Source organism: Muscardinus avellanarius (genome assembly GCF_963383645.1).
Source record: "Muscardinus avellanarius genome assembly, chromosome: 11".
NCBI lineage: Eukaryota > Metazoa > Chordata > Mammalia > Rodentia > Gliridae > Muscardinus > Muscardinus avellanarius.
In genome coordinates, this window is record NC_137797.1 from 71493433 (window position 1) to 71513707 (window position 20275).

Here is a 20275-nt window from a genome sequence, read left to right on the forward strand (position 1 = left end):
CACCATGTCCAGTTCAGCTTAATCTTCTTTTTTTTTTTTTTTTTTGTGGTACTGGGAGTAGAACCCAGGGGCTTTTCTACCTCTGGGCTACACTCCCAGACCTATTTTATACTTTATTTGGAAACTAAGTTGCTGAGAGCCTCACTAAGTAGCTGAGGCTGGCTTCGAACCTGTGCGATCCTCATGTCTCAGCCTCCCAAGTGCTGGGATTACAAGCGTGCGCCACCATGCCCAACTTACTCTCCTAATTCTTTAAATCACACTGATGATGTCACTGGGAAAAGAGGGTCAGTTGGAACCTAGTGTTTGGCAGTTACCAGAAGAGTTGTGGCTGGGCAAAGGGTACCTGGGAGCCAACTGGGGCCTTTAACCTGCAAAACAGCCAACATTGTATCTAGGGCTGTATAACAGAGACACAGGACACCTGGGGACTAGCAGAGTTATCCAGGATGGAGGAGAGCAAACCCCCACAGTTGGTGACCCCGGCGTCCGTGAAGGCCATCATCTCCAGGATTGAGGCTGCCCAGCTTACTCGGACCCAGGAGGTAACCCAGGAGATGAAGGAAGCACTGTTCTGTTGGATGTAGAGGCTGCAGACTGACCCCAGGTTTAAACAAGATTCTAGCTTTGGGCCCTCAAGGGTCCTGGGAGACTCCACAACCTGGGTTTTTAGACATATTAATTCCAAATACCCATGTCTTATATTCACCCTCTGCAGGGTGGACTGAGATCAATCCCCCATGAGGCAAGGCTGGGATGGGGAAGGGAGCAACTCACAGGCAAATGGGCAGGAGGCTACCAGAGAGCCTGTGGTGGTGGGTCCCAGAAGTGCAGGAGGAGGGGCCCAGATTTCTTGATTCAGGGTCTGTTTTGGGCAAACTGAAAAATCCTCGGAAATTCATGAGGCTCAATCTCTCTCTCTCTCTCTCTCTCTCTCTCTCTCTCTCTCTCTCTCTCTCTCTCTCTCTCTTTCTTTTTGTGGTACTGAGGATGGAACCCAGGGGCCTTCTACCTCCAGGCTATACCTCTAGACCTTTTTTTTTTTTTTGTGGTGGTACTGGGGTTCCTGGAAGCCCTTCTACCTCCAGGCTACACTCCCAGACCTATTTTTTTACATTTTTATTTGGAAACAGGGTCTCCTAAGCCAGCACACACGGTTGGCTTCGAACCTGCACGATCCTCCTGTCTCTGCCCCCAAGTGCAGGGATTACAAGCGTGCGCCACCATGCCTGGCCACCTCCAGACCTATTTTATAATTTATTTGAAAATAGGTCTCACTAAGTTGCTGAGAGCCTCTAAGCTGCTGAGGCTAGCTTCGAACCTGCGACCATCCTGTCTCAGCCTCCCAAGAGCTGGGATTGCAAGCATGCGCCACCACACCTGGCTGGGGCTCATTTTTTCATGTTGCCTCTGGATCCTTGTGAGATGTCTGAAAGTCCCTAGCAAGTTTGGAAGCTTTTTTTTTTTTTTTTTTTTTTTTTTTTTTTTTTTTGTACTGAGGGTGGAACCCAGAGCCATTCTACCTCCGAGCTACATCCTCAGCCCTATTTTCTATTCTTTATTTTGAAGCAGGGTCTCACTGAGTAGCTGAGGCTGTCCGGGAACTGTAATCCTTCTGTCTCAGCCTCCCAAATACTGGGATTACAAGCATGCCCCACCACGCCTGGGTTGAACAGAGAGGCATTCTACTGCCCAGCTATACTCCCAACCCTATTTTATTTTATTTTATTTTATTTTTATTTGGAAACAAGGTCTCACTAGGTTACTGAGAGCCGAAGTTGCCGAGGCTGGCTGTGAACCTGTGATCCTCCTGTCTCAGCCTCCCAAGCACTGGGATGGCAGGAGTGCACCACCACGCCCGGCTAGGGGTTCTGAGGAAATGTTCACTCTGCATTTATAGTGTTATTGATCTTAATAATCAAGATGGTAATTAGCACCGGGCGTGGTGGCGCACGCTTGTAATCCCAGCATTCAGGAAGCTGAGACCGGAAGATTGCAGTTCACAGCCAGCCTCAGCTACTTAGCGAGGCCCTCTGCAACTTGGTGAGACTCTGTTTCCAAATAAAGAATAAAAAAAATAGGGCAGGGGGTGTAGCTCGGAGGTTGAATGCCCCTGGTTCCATCCCCAGAGCCGCAAAAATAAATAAATAAATAAATAAATAAATAAATAATAAAAAGACTAAAAAATAGGGCAGGGGGTGTAGCTCGGAGGTAGAATGCCCCTGGGTTCCATCCCCAGTACCTTAAAGAGACCCAAAGACAGCAAGTGACTTGGTAACGGTCACTTTGCCAGCACATGGTTTATGGCTCCAAAGGTTCTTCTCCTGAGCACTGCGATCTGCTGCCTTCCTTCCATATAGGATATCTCTACTCAGCTTTCAGACATCTTGGACAACGTCAATGGTGTCATCAACCGCTTCCAGGAAGAATTAGGATATGATTTAAGAGAAAAGAAAAAATCTCATGAGATGGAGAAAAAGGGCAAGAAGAGATTCATCTTGCTGGAGAAAATCGCCTCCTTCTCCAAAGACGCTAAGAGGAAAGAGAAGAACCTGTATGAAATCCTCCGCTGGCTGGGGGACTGGGGTGAGTTGCAGGCTGCATGCAGCCTGAGGGGTGCCTTCTCCAAGACTCTGGTCCCCGCTCACTCAGGTTCCTTTCTCCACCTGAGGCAACTTTGCTGGAAGGAGAATATAGGTAGCAGGTGAAGGGACAGCAAAGCACACAGCGCAACAGCTGTTCCCCAGGGAAGCTGCCGTACAGCACATCACCCCACTCCAGAGGGCGGACGTGATGGTACAGTGCAGAACAGAGCGTGACTTTACCCAAATACACGACCACGCCTAAGTCATGGGTCCAATATGACGTCTCACTTTTTAGCAAGATAGAAAATGAATTCAAGCCGGGCATAGTGGCACACGCTTGTAATCCCAGCACTTGGGAAGCGGAGACAGGAGGATTGCGCAGGTTTGAAGCCAGCCTTGCTGGCTTAAGAGACCCTGTTTCCAAGTAAAAATATAAAAATAGGTCTGGGAGTGTAGCCCAGAGGTAGAAGGGCTTCCAGGAACCCCAGTACCACCAAAAAAAAAAAAAAAAAAAAAGGGCTGGGGGTGTAGCTTGGAGGTAGAATGCCCCTGAGTTCCATCCCTAGTACTGCAAAAAAAAAAAAAAAAAAAAAAAGAAAGAAAGAAAGAAAGAAAGAAAGAAAGAAAGAAAGAAAGAAAGAAAAAATAGTGGAAAGAAAGAAAGGAAGGAAGGAAAAAATGAAGGTAGGTAGGTAGGGCAAAAAGAAAGAAAATGAATTCAACCCAGGCATGGTGGTGCACACTTGTAATTTCCAGTACTTGGGAGGCTGAGATAGGAAGACCATTTACAGACTAGCCTTAGCAACTTAGCAGGAACCTCTACAATTTAGTGAGGCTCTGTTTCAAAATAAAAAAAAAAAATAGGGCTGGGGGTGTAGCTCAGAGGTAGAATGCCTCTGGCTTCAATCCCCAGTACCACACACACATACACCCCCCCAAAAAAAAGTAGAATTCAAACCCCAAATTGCTATTTGTTTATTCTTGTGGTACTGGAAATGGAACCCAGAGGTATTCTACCTCCAAGCTATGACCCCAGCCCAAGTTTATTTTTATTTTATTATTTATTTATTTATTTATTTATTTATTTATTTATTTATTTATTTATTTATTGGTGGTACTGGGGATGAAACCCTTCTACCTCCGGGCTACACTCCCAAACCTATTTTATATTTTTTTATTTGGAAACAGGGTCTCTTAAGCCAGCGTGGCTGGCTTCAAACCTGCATGATCCTCCTGTCTCCGCCTCCCAAGCGCAGGGATTACAAGTGTGTGCCACCACGCCAGGCTTATTTTTTATTTTAAAACAGGCTTTCACTAGGTTAATGAGAGTTTCACTACTTGCTGAGGCTGTCCTCGAACCTGCAAATCATCCTATCTCAGCCTCCTAAGTACTGGAATTACAGGAGGCATGCACCACCATGCCCAGCTACACTTGCTATTTTATAGAGGAGAATAGGGTGATATTCAGTATACTAAATGATCCTTACTGCACAGGCACAGATGCCAGTCGTAAGCAAATAGTGCAGCCACTGGAGTCCAGGCCAGCTGCATACAGCCCTGAAGACAGGCTCCCTGTCTCTGTTCTGATCAGAGTCATCTCAGACCTGTGCACTGTGAGGTGTACTGGATACCGCAGTGTTGGGGAAAGATGGTCTAAGGATGTGCCCTAACTGTGGTCCAGGGAGCTCTCAGTTCAATGGCCCTTCAGCTGCCCATAAGAACTAAGAAAGCTGTTGATTCCACTTAGTTTATTGTTTAGATGTTGAAGTAGGCAATGAACATGGAGCAGTAACAAAACTGACAGCTCCCTGGCCTCAGCACCACAATGATATATAATGTCTATTGGTCTATTGTGCATCTTATTTATTATTTTATTTTTTATTTTTTATTTTTTGCTGTGGTACTGGGGATGGAACCCAGGGGTATTCTACCTTCGAGCTATACTCCCAGCCATATTTTTTATTCTTTATCTTGAAACAGGGTCTCACTAAGTTGCAGAGGGCCTCACTAACCTCCTGTCTCAGCCTCCCAAATGCTGGGATTACAAGTGTCTGCCACCACGCCCGGCTTATTGTGTATCTTTACACGGCAGGCTTCATGGTGGTCATTTCACGTTTGCTGTCTTGTTTAATCCTCACACCACCCTTTCTCAGTAAAGGAAATGGGGCTCAGGGGAATGAGTGACCTGCACCACATCACATAGCTACTAGAGGTGAGACCAGTCCAACCTCGGTGCTTCTGCAGCCCTGAGCTCTAGGACTGCTCAGGGCTTCCTAGAGGACAAACCGTCCTCAGCCTGCGTCTCCTGCTCCCTGCCCAGGTGACAGTCTGACCTATGAGATCAGGAACAGGAAGAATGAGGAGGAAGAGGAAGCCCTGGATGAATGGATTGAGGTGATGGAAAAAGTGTTACCTCTCTCCCTCATTGCCACCAAAGGAGGCATCGAGTCTCTCATTTCCCTTTGCTCCACTCTCATTGAAGAACAAAAGAAAAGGGCACAAAGTAGGTTCCTGGAACATCTGGGAGGGAGCTGACTGGGGAGGGGTGGATGGCATCTCAGGGGAAGAAATCACAGGCTGGCTCTATTATGGTCTTTCTAATGCCAGGTGAGGTGGTGCACCCTGTAATCCTAGTACTTGGGAGGCTGAGAGAGGAGGATTGCAGGGTCAAGGCCAGCTCCAGCAACTCAACAAGACCCTATTTCAAAATAAAGCAGGGCTGGGGGTCTAGCTCAGAGATAGAATGCCCCTGGGTTCTACCTCCAGTAACAAAAATATAAAAATAAAAAAGAGCTGGGGGAGCCAGGCGTGGTGGTGCACGCTTGTAATCCCAGCATTCGGGAGGCTGAGACCGGAGGATCGTGGTTCGCGGACAGCCCCAGCTACTTAGTGAGGCCCTCTGCAACTCAGTGAGACCCGGTTTCAAAATAAAGAATAAAAAACCAGGACAGGGGGTATAGCTCGGAGGTTGAATGCCCCTGGGTTCCACCCCCAGACCCGCAAAAAAAGAAAAAAAAAAGAGTTGGTGGTATACTTGAAGGTAGAATAGTACTGGGTTCAACCCTAACCCTAATCCTAAATCCCAGTACCAAGAAGTAAAAATTAAAATTAAAATATGGGAGCCAGGCATAGTGGTGCACACCTATAATCCTAGTACTTGGGAGGCCAAGACAGGAGGATCACAGGTTCAAGGACAACCTCAGTAACCTAACAGGATACTGGGGTTTTTTTGTTGTTGTTTTGTTTTGTTTTGTTGTTACTGGGGTTCCTGGAAACCCTTCTACCTCCAGGCTACACTCCCAGACCTTTTTTTATATTTTTATTTGGAAACAGGGTCTCTTAAGCCAGCAAGGCTGGCTCCGAACCAGCGCGATCCTCCTGTCTCCGTCTCCCAAGCATGGGATTACAAGCATGTGCCACCACGCCCAGCTAGGATACTGTTTTTAAACAAAAAATAAAATAGGGCTGGGGTGTAGCTTGGAGGTAAATGACCCTGGGTTCAGTCCCCAGTAACACACACACACACACACACACACACACACACACACACACACACAATTTAAAATATGGGGGGCATCTATAACAAAAGCATGAAAGATAGTGGAGTTGGGTGCTGAGCTACAGAACTCAGGCTGGGCGCTGAGCAGTTCTGAGCTGGCCCTTGGGGTACGGATGGGCGAGGTGGAGACAGATGCCTGCTTCCTGGAGCTGTGGCCTCCTGCATGTTCTGCGGAACAAGGCACAGAAGCCAAGTGTTTGTAGCCAGAGCCTGAGGAACATTCTTTCCTCACTCCAAACTAGCTGCTGAGCTAGAAGTGTGGTGAGGCTCAGCTGGAGGACTTTCAGGAGCCGACCTGGTCATGGCTGCTCCCAAGGTGATCCAGTCAACAATATGGTTAGACCTTGGAATAACTCCTATTGACACTGTGAGTATCACTATAAGACCTGAGATTATCTAATTCTTGCATTTTGTAGACGAGAACATAGAAGCTCAGAGGACAGAAGGGACCACAAGAAAGTTTGTGGCAAAGCTGGGCCCCACACTCAGGTTAGTCTTACTCAAGGGCACGGGCTCTGGAGTCAGGCATACTTGAGTCCGGGTTCCATCTCGGCCAGTTTCTGGCTGTGTAACTTGGGGCAAGTTACTTCATCTTTCTGAGCCTCCGTTTCCTCATCTATAAAATGAGGATACTGCCTACCTGCAGGGTTAGGGGAAGCTTTCACATGTCTGAGGTGTCTGATATGCTTGGAACCTGTTCAGGACTTAATAAACTATAACTAACATAAGCATATCTACTTATTCTTATATATAAGTTTTTGTTTTTGTGATATTAGGGGTAGAACCCAGGGGCCTTCTACCTCCAGGCTATACCCCTAACCCTATTTTATTTTTTACTTGGAAACAGAGTCTCAATAAGTTGCTGAGGCTAACTTCAAATCTGTAATCCCCCTGTATCAGCCTCCCAAATACTAGGATTACAGGTGTGTGCCACCATCCCTGGCAAGTAAGTTTGACAGAAGGGGAAGACAGGAAAAAATGGATAAGATTACCTATTTTATAGTCTTTGCCATACTATATCTTGAAATATAGTTTTTGTAACTTATCTTCTTTTTTGTGTGTATACATGTGTGTTGTACTAGGGATTGAACCCAAAGGCATTCTACCTCCAAGCTACAATCCCAGCCCTTTTTATTTTTTATTTTGAAACAGGGTCTCACTAGGCTGAGAGTTTCATTAAGTTGCTAAGGCTATTCTCAAACCTGTGATCCTCCTGTTTTACCCTCCCAAGTATTGGGATTACAGGTGTGAGCCACCTCACCCAGCTAAATGTACATACTTCTAATTAAGTCCTGTGAAGTAGATTGTCCCTGTTTTTCTTTCCTTCCTTCCTTCCTTCCTTCCTTCTTTCTTTCTTTCTTTCTTTCTTTCTTTCTTTCTTTCTTTCTTTCTTTCTTTCTTTCTCTGTATGTTGCACTGGGGATTGAACCAAGGAGCATTCTACCTCTGAGCCACCCAATCCATTTTATTTTTATTTTGAAATAGAGTCTTTCTAGGTTGCTGAGAGTCTCCCTACATTGCTGAGGTTGTCCTTGAACCTGCCATCCTCCTGTCTCAACCTTCCAAGTACTGGGATTACAAGTGTGTGCCACCAAGCCTGGTTTCTCCTTTTTCAAGCGAGGCACTGAAAAGTTGGGAACAACTGGGTGTAGTGGGGCATGCCTATAATCCCAGTACTTGGGAGGACTGAGACAAGAGGATCACAGGTTCAAGGCCAGCCCCAATAACTTATCAAGACTCTCCGCAATCTAGCAGGACTCTGTAGCTCAGAGGTAGAATGCCCTGGTTAAATTCCCAGTAAAAAAAAAAAAAAGTAATAGTAGTAGTAGTAGCAATGGTAGTAGTAGTAGTAAGGAAACTTCCCCAAAGAAAGTGGGGAAAAATGGGACTCAAACCCAAGTTATCTGATCCCAGAATCCAAGCTCTGTACCACTGAGCTATATGACCTCTTTGACAATTCTAGATAGATGCTATGGTGACCTCATTATCAATTAATTTCCAGATTTCTTCTAGCCCCTCATCTAAAGTTACCCACTAGCCAGGCATGGTGGCACATGCTTATCATTCCTGTACGTAGGAGGCTCAAACAGGAGGATCGCAGGTTTGAAATCAGCCTTAACAACTTAGTGAGGCCCTGTTTTAAAATAAAAGATAAAAATTGGGCTGGGGTAGAATGCCTTTGAGTTCAATCTCCAGTACCACAATCACTCACTCAATCAATCAATATAAATAAATAAATATAAATTGTCCACTTGTTTTTGTTGGTGATGTCCGTTGACCAGATGCTTCAAGATGATCACTCCAACAGCTCTACACATAGGAGGTCTAAGGGAAGCAGGTATCATAGCACATACCTGTAGTCCCACTACTTGGAAGTCTGAGACAGGAGGGTTGCAGGTTCAAAGACAGTCTCAGCAATTTACTGAGACCCTCAGCAACTTAGAAAAATCCTATTTTAAAATAAAATATAAAAAGGGATGGGGAGGTAAGTAGGCATCATGGAACACACTTGTAATCCCAGCATTTAGGAGGCTGAGACAGATGGATTGTATGTTTGCCACCAGCCTCAGAAATTTAGCAAGGCCCTCCACAATTTAGTGAGACCCTGTTTTAAAATAAAAAGTAAAGTAAAATAGGGCTGGAGGTGTAGCTCAGAAGTAGGCTCAGAAGTAGAATGTCGCGCCCAGTGCGGTGGCGCACGCTTGTAATCCCTGTGCTTGGGAGGCGGAGACAGGAGGATTGCGCAGGTTCAAAGCCAGCTCTCTGGTTTAAGAGATCCTGTTTTCAAATAAAAATATAAAAAATAGGTGTCTGGGAGTGTAGCCTGGAGGTAGAAGGGTTTCCAGGAACCCCAGTACCACCAAAAAAAAAAAAAAAGTAGACTGTCCCTTGTATTCAATCCCCAGTATCACATTTTTAAATTTATTTGTGTGTGTGCATGTGTATATGTGTGTATTACTAGGGATGAAACCCAGGGGTATTTTTTTTTTTTTGGTGGTACTGGGGTTCCTGGAAGCCCTTCTACCTCCAGGCTACACTCCCAGACCTATTTTATATTTTGAAGCAGGTTCTCTTAAGCCAGCTTGGCTGGCTTCGAACCTCCATGATCCTCCTGTCTCTGCCTCCCAAGAGCGGGGATTACAAGCGTGTGCCACCACACCCGGCTACCCAGGGGTATTTTACCTCTGAGCTATACCCCAGCCCTATTTTCTTCTTTCATTTCATTTATTTATTTATTTATTTATTTATTTATTTATTTATTGTGGTACTGGGGGTGGAACCTAGGGGCTTTCTACCTCTGGGGTATACTCCCAGACCTATTTTCTATTTTATTTGGAAGCAGGGTCTCACTAAATTGCTGAGAGCCTCACTAAGTTGCTGAGAGCCTCACTAAGTTGCTGAGGCTGACTTTGAACCTGTGCGATCCTCCTGTCTCATCCTCTCAAGCGCTGGGATTACAAGCATGTGCCACCATGCCCGTCTCTTCTTTCATTTTAAAACAGGGTCTCACTATGTTGTGGAGGGCCTCCCTAAGTTGCTGAGGCTGGTCTTGAACCTGTGATCCTCTTGTCTCAGCCTCCCAAGTATTGGGATTACAGGCATGTACCACTCACCCAGTTTTAAAAATACAAAAATTAAGAAGGAAAGAAGGAGAAAAAGGAAGAAGATGCATATTAGAGGTTCTCAAAGCTACTTTGTTCAACAGTAAAAAGAAAAGAAAAGCCAGGCATGGTGGTGCACGCTTGTAATCCCTGCGCTTGGTAGGCGGAGGCAGGAGGATTGCGCTGGTTCGGAGCCAGCCTCGCTGGCTTAAGAGACCCTGTTTCCAAATAAAAATAATATAAAATAGGTCTGGGAGCATAGCCCGGAGGTAGAAGGGCTTCCAGGAACCCCAGTATCGCCAAAAAATAAAAATAAAAGAAAATAATAAAGGAAAATAGGGCTGAAAGTATAGATCAAAGGTAGAACAGCCCTGGGTTCAACCCCCAGTAGCACACACACAAAGTAAAGAATGTCAGGACGATATGTAAATTCTCTCTAGGCATAGCTCTAGGATAACAGGAGAGAGGAATGAAGTTTCTAGATGAGCTGAGGGGTTTGGATAATTGGCATTAGGGAGCCAAAGAGAGATGAAAATACAAAGGCCCAGGAGTATAATGAGTTGAGTGGAGCTGGACTAACTATTCCAGGCTCCTCTGGACTCTGGGTGCTATAAAGCCGGCAGATCTGAGTGTTAGCTCTGGGAAAGTGCAGGCCCAGCAAGGTCCTTCCTGACACTCTCTGGCTCACAGGCAGCACCAGCTCCTTCTTTTTTCCCAGTCCCAGGAGGTTGAGAATTTTGGCCAAGCAGGGTCTGCGGGAGTCAGCATAATCCTTGGGAACCACGGATGTTTGTTGCCTTTTTTTCTCTCCGCCTTTTCTAGTGTCCAAACACACTTTCTGGCAGGACTGGCGGGAAAAAAGCGCACAAAAATCTTCACTCTACTCTCAGCCGCTGAGCCCAGAGCAGATGCTCCAGGACGAGCATACCACCTGCACGAAAGTCTCCGAGGTAAAATCCATGCTGCAGGAGCTCCTGGACTCCACCATGTTCAACAAGGGCGAGGTGAAAGCCATTAAGTACATGTCTGCCATAGTGGAGAACCTCAACAAGGCCTTGATCCTCCAGCACAACGAGAACAGAAGCCTGGAGACCAAATACAAGTATCTGGAACTAGAGATGACCAAAGAGCTTAGCAACCAGAAGGTACACTTTGAGAAGTCCATTCAAGCCCTTGAGAGCGAGAGGGATGCTCTGCTCAAGCAGGTCGAGATTCTAGGGGCAAAGTACAATGACCTGCTCCTGATAAAGCGCGCCTTAGAGTTCCAGCTGAAGAAGCTTCAGATCTCTAGAGGTCCAGATGAAGACACAACTGTGGTTTATGTTGATTCCCCTGAGGAAGAAAGCCTTCCAAAGAAAGGAACATCCATGGAGGAAACCCAACAGGAGCTGAAGGAGGAGAAGCCATTATTGTCGCCAGTTTCCTCAGGTCCCATGGCTGTGGCATGGGACAGTGGGGCTGCGCCTTCAGCAAGCCAGCCACTCTCCACCATGAAAACCCATTTAAGGATTGCAGATGAGTTCAGCAAGGACACTGAGAGCCTTGGGCCTGCGTTGCCACCCTCAGTGGACGGCAAGTTTCCCATGAAATGGGAAAGACAGGTAGCAGAAACCTCAGCCCATGGAGACAAAGACCAGGAGCACCACTGCCAGGAGAAGGAAGGAATCCAAACTAAATTCCCTCTTAGGAAGCGCCGGTCCCCAGGGAGCTCCAGGAAGGCGCCCTTGGAGAGCCAGGTGGAGCGCTGGAAGGAGGAGCTCAGCTGGGAGAGGCGGAGGCAGCAGTGGCGGCAGGAGGAGGAGATGTGGCTGCAGCGGCAGAGGAAGTGGGCCCTGCTGGAGCAGGAGCACCAGGAGAAGCTGCGGCAGTGGGAGATGGAGGCCACCGCCAGGCAGCAGCAGCAGAGACTGCCTCCACCCAAGGAGAAGAAACGGATCTTCACAACCACCAGTAGGTGGAGGCGCCTGGAGAAATCGGAGTCATTGCCAGCGGCTCCCTCAGGCCGGGCCCAGTCTGCCTGCCAGGGCAGGAGGCCACGCTCTTCCAGGTCCCCATGTACCCAGCATCCCAGCCTGCTAACTCAGAGGACTGTGAGTTCAGGCGAGTTTACCCAGATGCCACGGGCCCACAGGGCTCCCAAGCCCAAGAAATCCGCCTCCTTTCCCATCACTGGGACATCCATCCAAAGGGTAACCCGGTCCTCTTTGCAGAGGTCCGCAGTCGCCCTTAAGGAGAAGGTATACTACATGGACACGGAGGCCCAGAGGAAGAACCTGCAGCTGTTGGGTGGGGAGTCACCGCTGCCACGCTACCTGCGCAGTCAGGCCTTGGAGCTCACCACCACCACCATGGAGCTGAGCGTACGCAGGCTGCAGTGCCTGTTCCACAAGTACATCCTCTACAGACACTTCCAGAACCTCCGGTAGGTGCTCCTGTAGCCCCCAGCACCTGCCCACACCCATCGCAATGTGTGGGCAGAACCAAAACCCAGTGGGAGAGGAGGGATGTAGGAAAATCAGCCAGGCCTGGACAGTCTCCTGAGCAGCCTCAGGACCTGGGCAACCCTAGGAGGCATGGGAGGCCCGACCCTTGCATGCTGCTCTCCATGGAGTGGGCTTTTCCTCTAAGTCTGCTTCCCCATTGCTCCTGCTTCCCATCTCCCTGTCCATATCCCACCTAATAGGCTCCCTGCACTTGCTTGATTTTTCTCTTTTGTTTCTAGCCCAGCCTCAAGGCTTCTCACCTGAACCCACCTCCGTTTCTCTGTTCCCTCTTTTCCCCAGCGCTCATTGGCCGACCTCCATTTCTCTTCTTGCTCCCAGGGCTAACAGTCGTCTACAGTCAACTGACTTGTGGGGGAAGAGGAGGCCTCTCCACCCCTAAATCGCTTCCTCTTTCTTCCCAGACAAGAAATGATCAGTCATATACGAGTCAGGCAAGACACGAGGGGCCCCCACACAGCCCAGAACCTCTATGTCTTCCTGGGAAACATCGACCGCCAGCAAAGGCTCAAGCTGAAGGCCTGGACGGAGAAGCAGAAGGACCTGGAGGCGAGGCATCGAGAGTGCCTGAGCAACATGGCGGCCATGTTCCCCAAGGTGGGCCTCCTTCAGCACAGCCAGCAGGGATGCCAGAAAACGAGCCCTGGGGACTGCAGGGTGTGACGGGGCCCTGGTGCAGTGGAGCAGATGGGAAATGAGAGAGCAGGTCAGCACACACCTGTGATCCCAGTACCTGAGAGGCTGAGACAGGAGGATCACAAGTTCCAAGCCAGCTTCGACAACTTGGCGAGGCTTTCAGCAACTTAGCAAGACCCTGTTTCAAATAAAAATTAAAAAAACAGCTAAGAGTGTAGCTCAGAGGTACAATGTGTTACTGGTTCCATCCCCAGTAACACACACACACACACACACACACTCACATGCACAAACAAAACATAATACCAAAGAGATAATAGCTAAAAATTGTAGATAATGAAATAAGACTCCTATCTTCTCCTTCTCTTTCTCCTTATTTATTTATTTACATGTGTTGCTGGTACTAGAGCTTAAGCCCAGGGGCATTCTACCTTTGAGCTACACCCCAGTCCTATTTTATTATTATTATTATTTTTGTGTGTGTGTGGTACTGGGGATGGAACCCAGGGGCATTCTACCTCCGAGCTACAACACCAGTCCTATTTTTTTTTTAGTCTTTTATTTCTTTTCTTTTCCTTTTTCTTTTCTGGAAGCCCTTCTACCTCCGGGCTACACTCCCAGACCTATTTTATTATACTTTTTATTTTTATTTTTGGAAACAGAGTCTCTTAAGCCAGCACAGCTGGCTTCAAACCTGTGCAATCCTCCTGTCTCTGCCTCCCAAGTGCGGGGATAACAAGCGTGCGCCACCACGCCCGGCTCTTTTTATTTTTTTGAAACAGGATCTCACTGAGTTGCGAAGGGCCTCACTAAGTAGCTGAGGCTGTCTGAGACCCCTCCAGTCTCCACCTCCCTAATGCTGGGATTACAAGCATGTGCCACCATGCCTGGCCATATTTTATTATTTTTGAAACAGGGTCTCACTAAGTTGCTGAAGTTGGCCTCTAACCTAGGTTCTTTCTGTCTCAGCCTCCGAAGTACTGAGATTACAGGTGTGTACCATCTCACCAAACTTCTATTCGTTTGACTCTTTATTACATATACACACATGCCACACGACCATGTTTTTGTCAAAAATGGAATATACGACAGTGGTCCTATAAGGTTATTATTATATATATAATTTTATTTTATTTTTTGCGGTACTGGGGTTGGAACTCAGGGGCATTCTACCTCTGAGCTTTACCCCCGGCCCTATTTTATATTCTTTATTTTGAAACAAGGTCTCACTAAATTGTAGAGGGCCTCACTAAGTATCTGAGGCTGTCTGCAAACCTGTGATCCTCCTGTTTCAGCCTCCCAAATGCTGGGATTACAAGTGTGTACCACCATGTCCAGCTTATTCTTTATTTTGAGACAGGGTCTCACTGAGTTGCAAAGGGCCTCACTAAGTAGTAACTGAGGCTGTCCACAAACCGCGATCCTCCTGTCTCAGCCTCCCAAATGCTGGAATTATAAGTGTGCACCACCATGCCCAGCACCCAGAGGATTCTAAGTGGAGAGATTCTTTGGGCCTTGCCATCTTCACTCAACCCTGAGTCCAGCAAGGGCACTATCAGTCAGGCAATGTCTCCTCCTGCCATAAAGACAGATAACTTTTTGTCTCCCTGATGCCTCTTCACGGATTCCTCTAGCTCCAGATGGAGTGGAACATTCACCTGAACATCCCTGTGGTCACCTCCCCAAAGCCAAGGAAATGCAAGTCACCACCAGCCTCACTCCAGCCTTTCTGCTCCAGCACCCCCATCAATGAGCAGCTCTTTTTCTCTAAGCACCAAGAGTGTGTGCCCCTGCACATAGCAAGGTAGGTGCAGGGAAGCTGAGGGGAAGCCCAGCTGCCCCTGGGGAGGCAGGGGTGAGGTGGCTGGGCTGGGGAGGTGACAACCAGGCGAGGGGGCAGACAGGCCAAGGTTGTCCATGGACCATGAGGCAGCTTTCAGCTGCCTGCCCAGGTCAGCCAAACAGTAATCTGGCATCTGTTGGTCAATACAGATAAACCTGACACGACAGGTGCACATCTGTGACCCCAATACTGGGGAGGCTGAGACAGGATCACAGGCTTATCACCATCACACGGCCAGCCTCAGCTACAGAGTGAGGTCCTCCGCAATTTAGTGAGACCTTGTTTCAAAATAAAGAATTAAAATAATGCTAGGGGTGTAGCTCAGTGGTAGAATGTCTCTGGGTTCAACCTCTGGTACCACATATACACACAAAGTAGATCTGGGGGTGTAGCTCAGAGGTAGAATGCCCCTGGGTTCCATTCCCAGCACCACAAAAACAAACAAACAAACAAACAGGCCTGACCCTTCCCCCATGCAACCTCAGGACCAAACTGAGTGTGGGCCTCTGGGCAGCCAGGAAGACCAACCACCACATCCACCCCAGAGCGGCTGGGTCAGGGCTTCTGCACAATAGCGTGTGCCTGGAAGCACGGCGTACCTGACAGGCTCCTCTCTCACTTTCTCAGCCAGAGAAGCCCCAGGAAAGTGAGGCATACAGCCAGTGTTGGGGAGAAGAAAGATGGCCCAGAGGGTAGTGACAACCATTATTTGAGAAGAAAACAAGATCCAGTGTGTTGGGCCTTGTGGCCCTGAAGAGCTGATGGCTTCTTAATATAACTTTTTTTTTTTTTTTTTTTTTTTTTTTTGCGGTACTGAGAATGGAAGCCAGAGGGGAATTCTACCTCCGAGCTACACCCCAGCCATAGTTTTTAGACTTTTTATATTTGAAACAGGGTCTCACTGAGTTGCAGAGGGCCTCACTAAGTAGCTGAGGCTGTCTGCGAACCACGATCCTCCTGTCTCAGCCTCCCAAATGCTGGGATTGCAAGCGTGCGCCACCACGCCCGGCTCTTTGAATCTTTTGATATTCTCTGTACCCTTTCACTCCTAGCCAACAGGGACAACAGATGGAAGCCATCTGGAAGACTGATGTGGCCTCCTCCAGTCATCCAATAGAGAAAAAGACCCCTGCCAGCCTGCCTTGGGACCAGCTAGGTGGATACCCAGATATCCCCCGGCTGTTGGCGCTTGATATGCATTCCCCATCCCACGGAAGCTTGATGTTCCTCAAGACCAGGTGAGGCGCAAGGCTGAGTGCTAAACCTGGGTTCAGGGAGACCTGCCCACCAGGGTACCTGTCCCCATCCAACAGCCAAGCAATCTCTTTCCAACATTAGACGTGACCTCAGTAACTGAGCTACAACAGATAAGAAATGCTAAGCTGCTTCATCTACTCCCTGGCTCCCCGAGCTCAGGTCCCATGTCAGTGCCATTTATCTTGAAGGACTTTCCATAGTGCCCAAACGATCATTATGGGAGTTTTGCCTCCATGCTTGTCTCCTGGGTCGCATGTAGATTTCTCAAGAGCCAGATGGAAAGATTTAGGGTTTATCATGCATCACATGAGAATACTGAGACTTGGGCCTGGGTCTATCTTTTTTTTTTTTTGGTATTGGGGATGGAATCCAGGGGCATTTTACCTCAGAGCTACACCCCCAGCCCTATTTTTTTATTTTTTTTTTGTTTGTTTGTTTCGTTCCTGGAAACCCTTCTACCTCCAGGCTACACTCCCAGACCTAATATATATGTATGTATTATGTATGTATGTATGTATGTATGTATATATATATATATTTTTTTTTTTGAACAGGGTCTCTTAAGCCAGCAAGGCTGGCTTCGAACCTGCGCGATCCTCCTGTCTCTGCCTCCCAAGCGCGGGGATTACAAGCGTGCACCACCACGCCCAGCTTATTCTTTATTTTGAAACAGGATCTCACTGAGTTGCAGAAGACCTCACTAAGCAGCTGAAGCTGGCCACGAACCGAGATCCTCCTGTCTCAGCCTCTCAAAGGCTGGGATTACAAGTGTGTGCTACCATGCCCAGCTTGCCTGGGTCTATCTTTGTTGCTTTCATTTTCTTTTCTTTTCTTTTTTTTTCTTCAGTACTGAGGATGGGACCAAGGGGCATTCTACCTCTGAGCTACATTTCAGCCCTAGTTTTATTAAAAAATCTTTAAAGCTGGGCATGGTGGCACACGATTGTAATCCCCACGCTTGGGAGGCTGAGACAGGAGGATCACGCAGGTTTAAAGTCAGCTTCAGCTGGCTTAAAAGACCCTGTTTTCAAATTTAAAAATATAAAATAGGTCTGGGAGTGTAACCCGGAGGTAGAAGGGGCCCCTGGGTTCCATCCCCAGTACCACACACACACACACACACACACACACACACACAAATCTTTATTATTTTTTTATTTTTTTGCAGTCTGGAGAGAGATTTAATTTTTTTTTTTTTTTTTTTTTTTTTTTTGTGGGTCTGGGGTTGGAACCCAGGGACATTCGACCTCTGGGCTACATCCCCTACCCTATTTTTTATTCTTTATTTTGAAACAGGGTCTCACTGAGTTGCAGAGGGCCTCACTAAGTAGCTGAGGCTGTCCACAAACCGTGATCCTCCCGTCTCAGCCTCCCAAATGCTGGGATTACAAGCGTGTGCCACCATGCTTGACTCTGAATCTTTATTTTGAAACTGGGTCTCATTGAGTTGCAAAGGGTCTTAAGTAGCTGAGGTTGGCCACGAACCATGATCCTCTTGTCTCAGCCTCCCAAATGCTGGGATTACAAGGGTGCGCCACCACGCCTGGCTTCATTTCCTTACTGCATTTGAGAGCTTTCGCTGAAAGAGCAGCAGAGGGGAGGGAAGAAAAGGGGAGCAGGGCTCAGAGAGGAGGAAGAAGAGGGGAGCAGGGCTCAGAAGCCCAGCAGGAGGCTTTTCTTGTTAGAACAGTTTCAGTCTGCCTTTACCTCTCTTGCTTTCAAGACTTCCCTACTGAAGACTCAAAGGACCTTTCCAGATTACCCATTCCATCTGCCTCTTGTAGCTCCCGTCCTACCTCAATTAAAGGTCTCTGACAAAGAGAGGGCTCTGATGGCTAACCTAACTCTTTAGTCTAACCTAACCTCACCAAAAGCTGTAAGATGTTAGTGCTGCTCTATCCTCCCAATAGAGACTTAGATGAGACAGGTGGTGAACAGCATTGGAGAAGACCAGGCCTGCCTGTTATCTCTGCTCTGAAACTGACCTGAGCATCCCAGGTGCACACCAGCCTGATAGCCTACCCAGTGCAGGTACCTAGTGTCCAATTCCAAGAGCATGTCTGTGCTGTTCGTTGATTTGTATACAGAAAAAAAAATTGAAATTGACCAGCCGGGCGTGGTGGTGCATGCCTATAATCCCAGTACTTGGGAGGCTGAAGCAGGAGAATCGCAGGTTCGAGACCAGCCTTAGCAATTTAGTGAGACCTTGTTTCAAAATAAAGAAATATAGAGCTGGGCATGGTGCCACACACCTGTGATTCCAGGTTTACTGCCAGCCTCAGCTACTTAAGCCCTCCACAACATAGTGATACCCTGTTTCAAAGTTTAAAAATGCTGGGTGTTGGTGGCACATGCTTGTAATCCCAGCACTGGGAAGCCTCAGCTATTTAGGAAGGTCCTTTGCAATTTAGGTGAGACCCTGTTTCTTTCTCTTTTTTTTTTTGGTGGTACTGGGGTTCCTGGAAACCCTTCTACCTCTAGGCTACACTCCCAGACACCTATTTTTTATGTTTTTATTTGAAAACAGGGTCTCTTAAGCCAGCAAGGCTGGCTTTGAACCTGCGTGATCCTCCTGTCTCAGCCTCCCAAGCACAGGGATTACAAGACTGCGCTACCACGCCCGGCTGAGACCCTTTTTCTAAATAAAGAATAAAAAATAGGGCTGAGGGTATAGCTCAGAGGTAGAAAGCCCCTGGCTTCCATCCCTAGCACTGCAAAAAATAAAAAATAAAGAATAAAAAAATAAAACAAAACAGGGCTTGGGGCAGAGGTAGAATGCCCCTGGGTTCAATCCCCAGTCCCGCAAAAATAAATTACTAAATAAGTAAGTAAGTAAATAGATAAATAAATGAATAAAATAATTGAGAATGACCAAAACAATGCTGCAGGAGAACTTGAGAGAACCCGGGAGCCATCAGGGCCTTGCCCAGCTGAGGTCCTCCCATGAGCCTGGCCCCTCTGCATACTCCTCTGTATCTCTTCCCTGTGCTCTGCCAGTGCCTGCTCTCCCCTCCCCCATCCTTTTTTTGTGGTGCCGGGGATTGAACCAGGGATATTTTACCACTTAGTTACACCACCAGCCTATTTATTTGTTTTACCTCTGAGTTACACCCCCAGCCTATTTATTTATTTATTTATTTATTTATTTATTTATTTAATTTGTGATACTAGGGATTGAACCCAGGGGCATTTTACCTCCGAGTTATACCCCCAGCTCCCCCTTTTTATTTTTTGTTTCTTAATAAGTTACTGAAAGCCTTGCTACGTTGCTGGGGCCGATCTTGAACCTGCGATCCTCCTGTCTCAGCCTCCCAAGTACTGGGATTCCAGGTGTGCACTCCTATGCCAGTGAGGCCAGCCCTTTATTCTTCCCCTAACACCAATAGACACCCAGTGTGCGCACTCCACTTGACCCCAGCCGTTCCTGGCGTTGCTATTTTTCTACAACTTGCAAAGATTAGGGCTCACAGTGAACAGCATCAACGGCAGCCTTCCTTCTGCTCTTCTTTTTTTTAATAAAAGATGAAAAATTCTAAGATCTTTCATGTCTTAAACAGAGCTGTTCCACCCACACCCAGGCCTCCACTGGGATCTCAGCTACAGGCTGAAGCACTTATCAAAATATTGCTCCCAGCAAAGACAGCTCCCCCTTTCTAAGAGAATTTAGATGAATATAATTTCTCCCCGTTTTCCAGCTCTGTAGGAGCCTATTCACTTGCTCAGGCTCCCAGGTGTGGAGGCAGAGCCGGTCTCCTGCCTTCTTCACCTGCACCCAGGTTGGCGCCGCCCCCTTGGTGCTAACTTGTGGGGCTTCCTCACATTGTCTGCTTGTCTTTAGCCAAAGTTCCCTCGCTGCCTAGGCTGCTGCTGGGCCAGGGCTCACACTGCCTGCTTTTTGAGCCTCCTGCTTGCTCTTGGCACAGTGTGAACCTTCGTGTCCACTGCTGCATGGGGCCAGGTCATTCACTTCTCTGTGGTCCTGCCAACCTTGCCAGCTCCTTGGGCCATGTCCAGTTCATAGCAATTTGAGTTTTATTTTTATTTATTTATTTATGGTGGTACTCGGGGTAGAACCTAGGGGCTTTCTACCTCCGGGCTATACTCCCAGACCTATTTTCTATGAAAACAGGGTCTCACTAAGTTGCTGAGAGCCTCACTAAGTAGCTGAGGCTGGCTTCGAACCTCTGTGATCCTCCTGTCTCAGCCTCCCAAGCGCGGGGATTACACCGGGGATTACAAGCGTGCGCCACCACGCCCGGCTAGCAATTTGAATTTTATAATGGGGACCGGCC

General features: G+C 47.6%; 1 protein-coding gene across 1 annotated transcript; it reads left to right on the forward strand.

Moving 5' to 3' along the window:
* Positions 1-449: 449 nt before the first annotated feature.
* FAM186B (family with sequence similarity 186 member B) lies at positions 450-20012 on the forward strand (the record flags this gene model as incomplete). The annotated part of the gene is made up of 8 exons (XM_080704898.1): positions 450-545; positions 2361-2586; positions 4906-5088; positions 10569-12168; positions 12652-12844; positions 14518-14687; positions 15779-15964; positions 19907-20012. 8 exons carry the CDS (start codon positions 450-452, stop codon positions 20010-20012), a joined length of 2760 nt encoding a protein of 919 aa, XP_080561024.1.
* Positions 20013-20275: the final 263 nt, after the last annotated feature.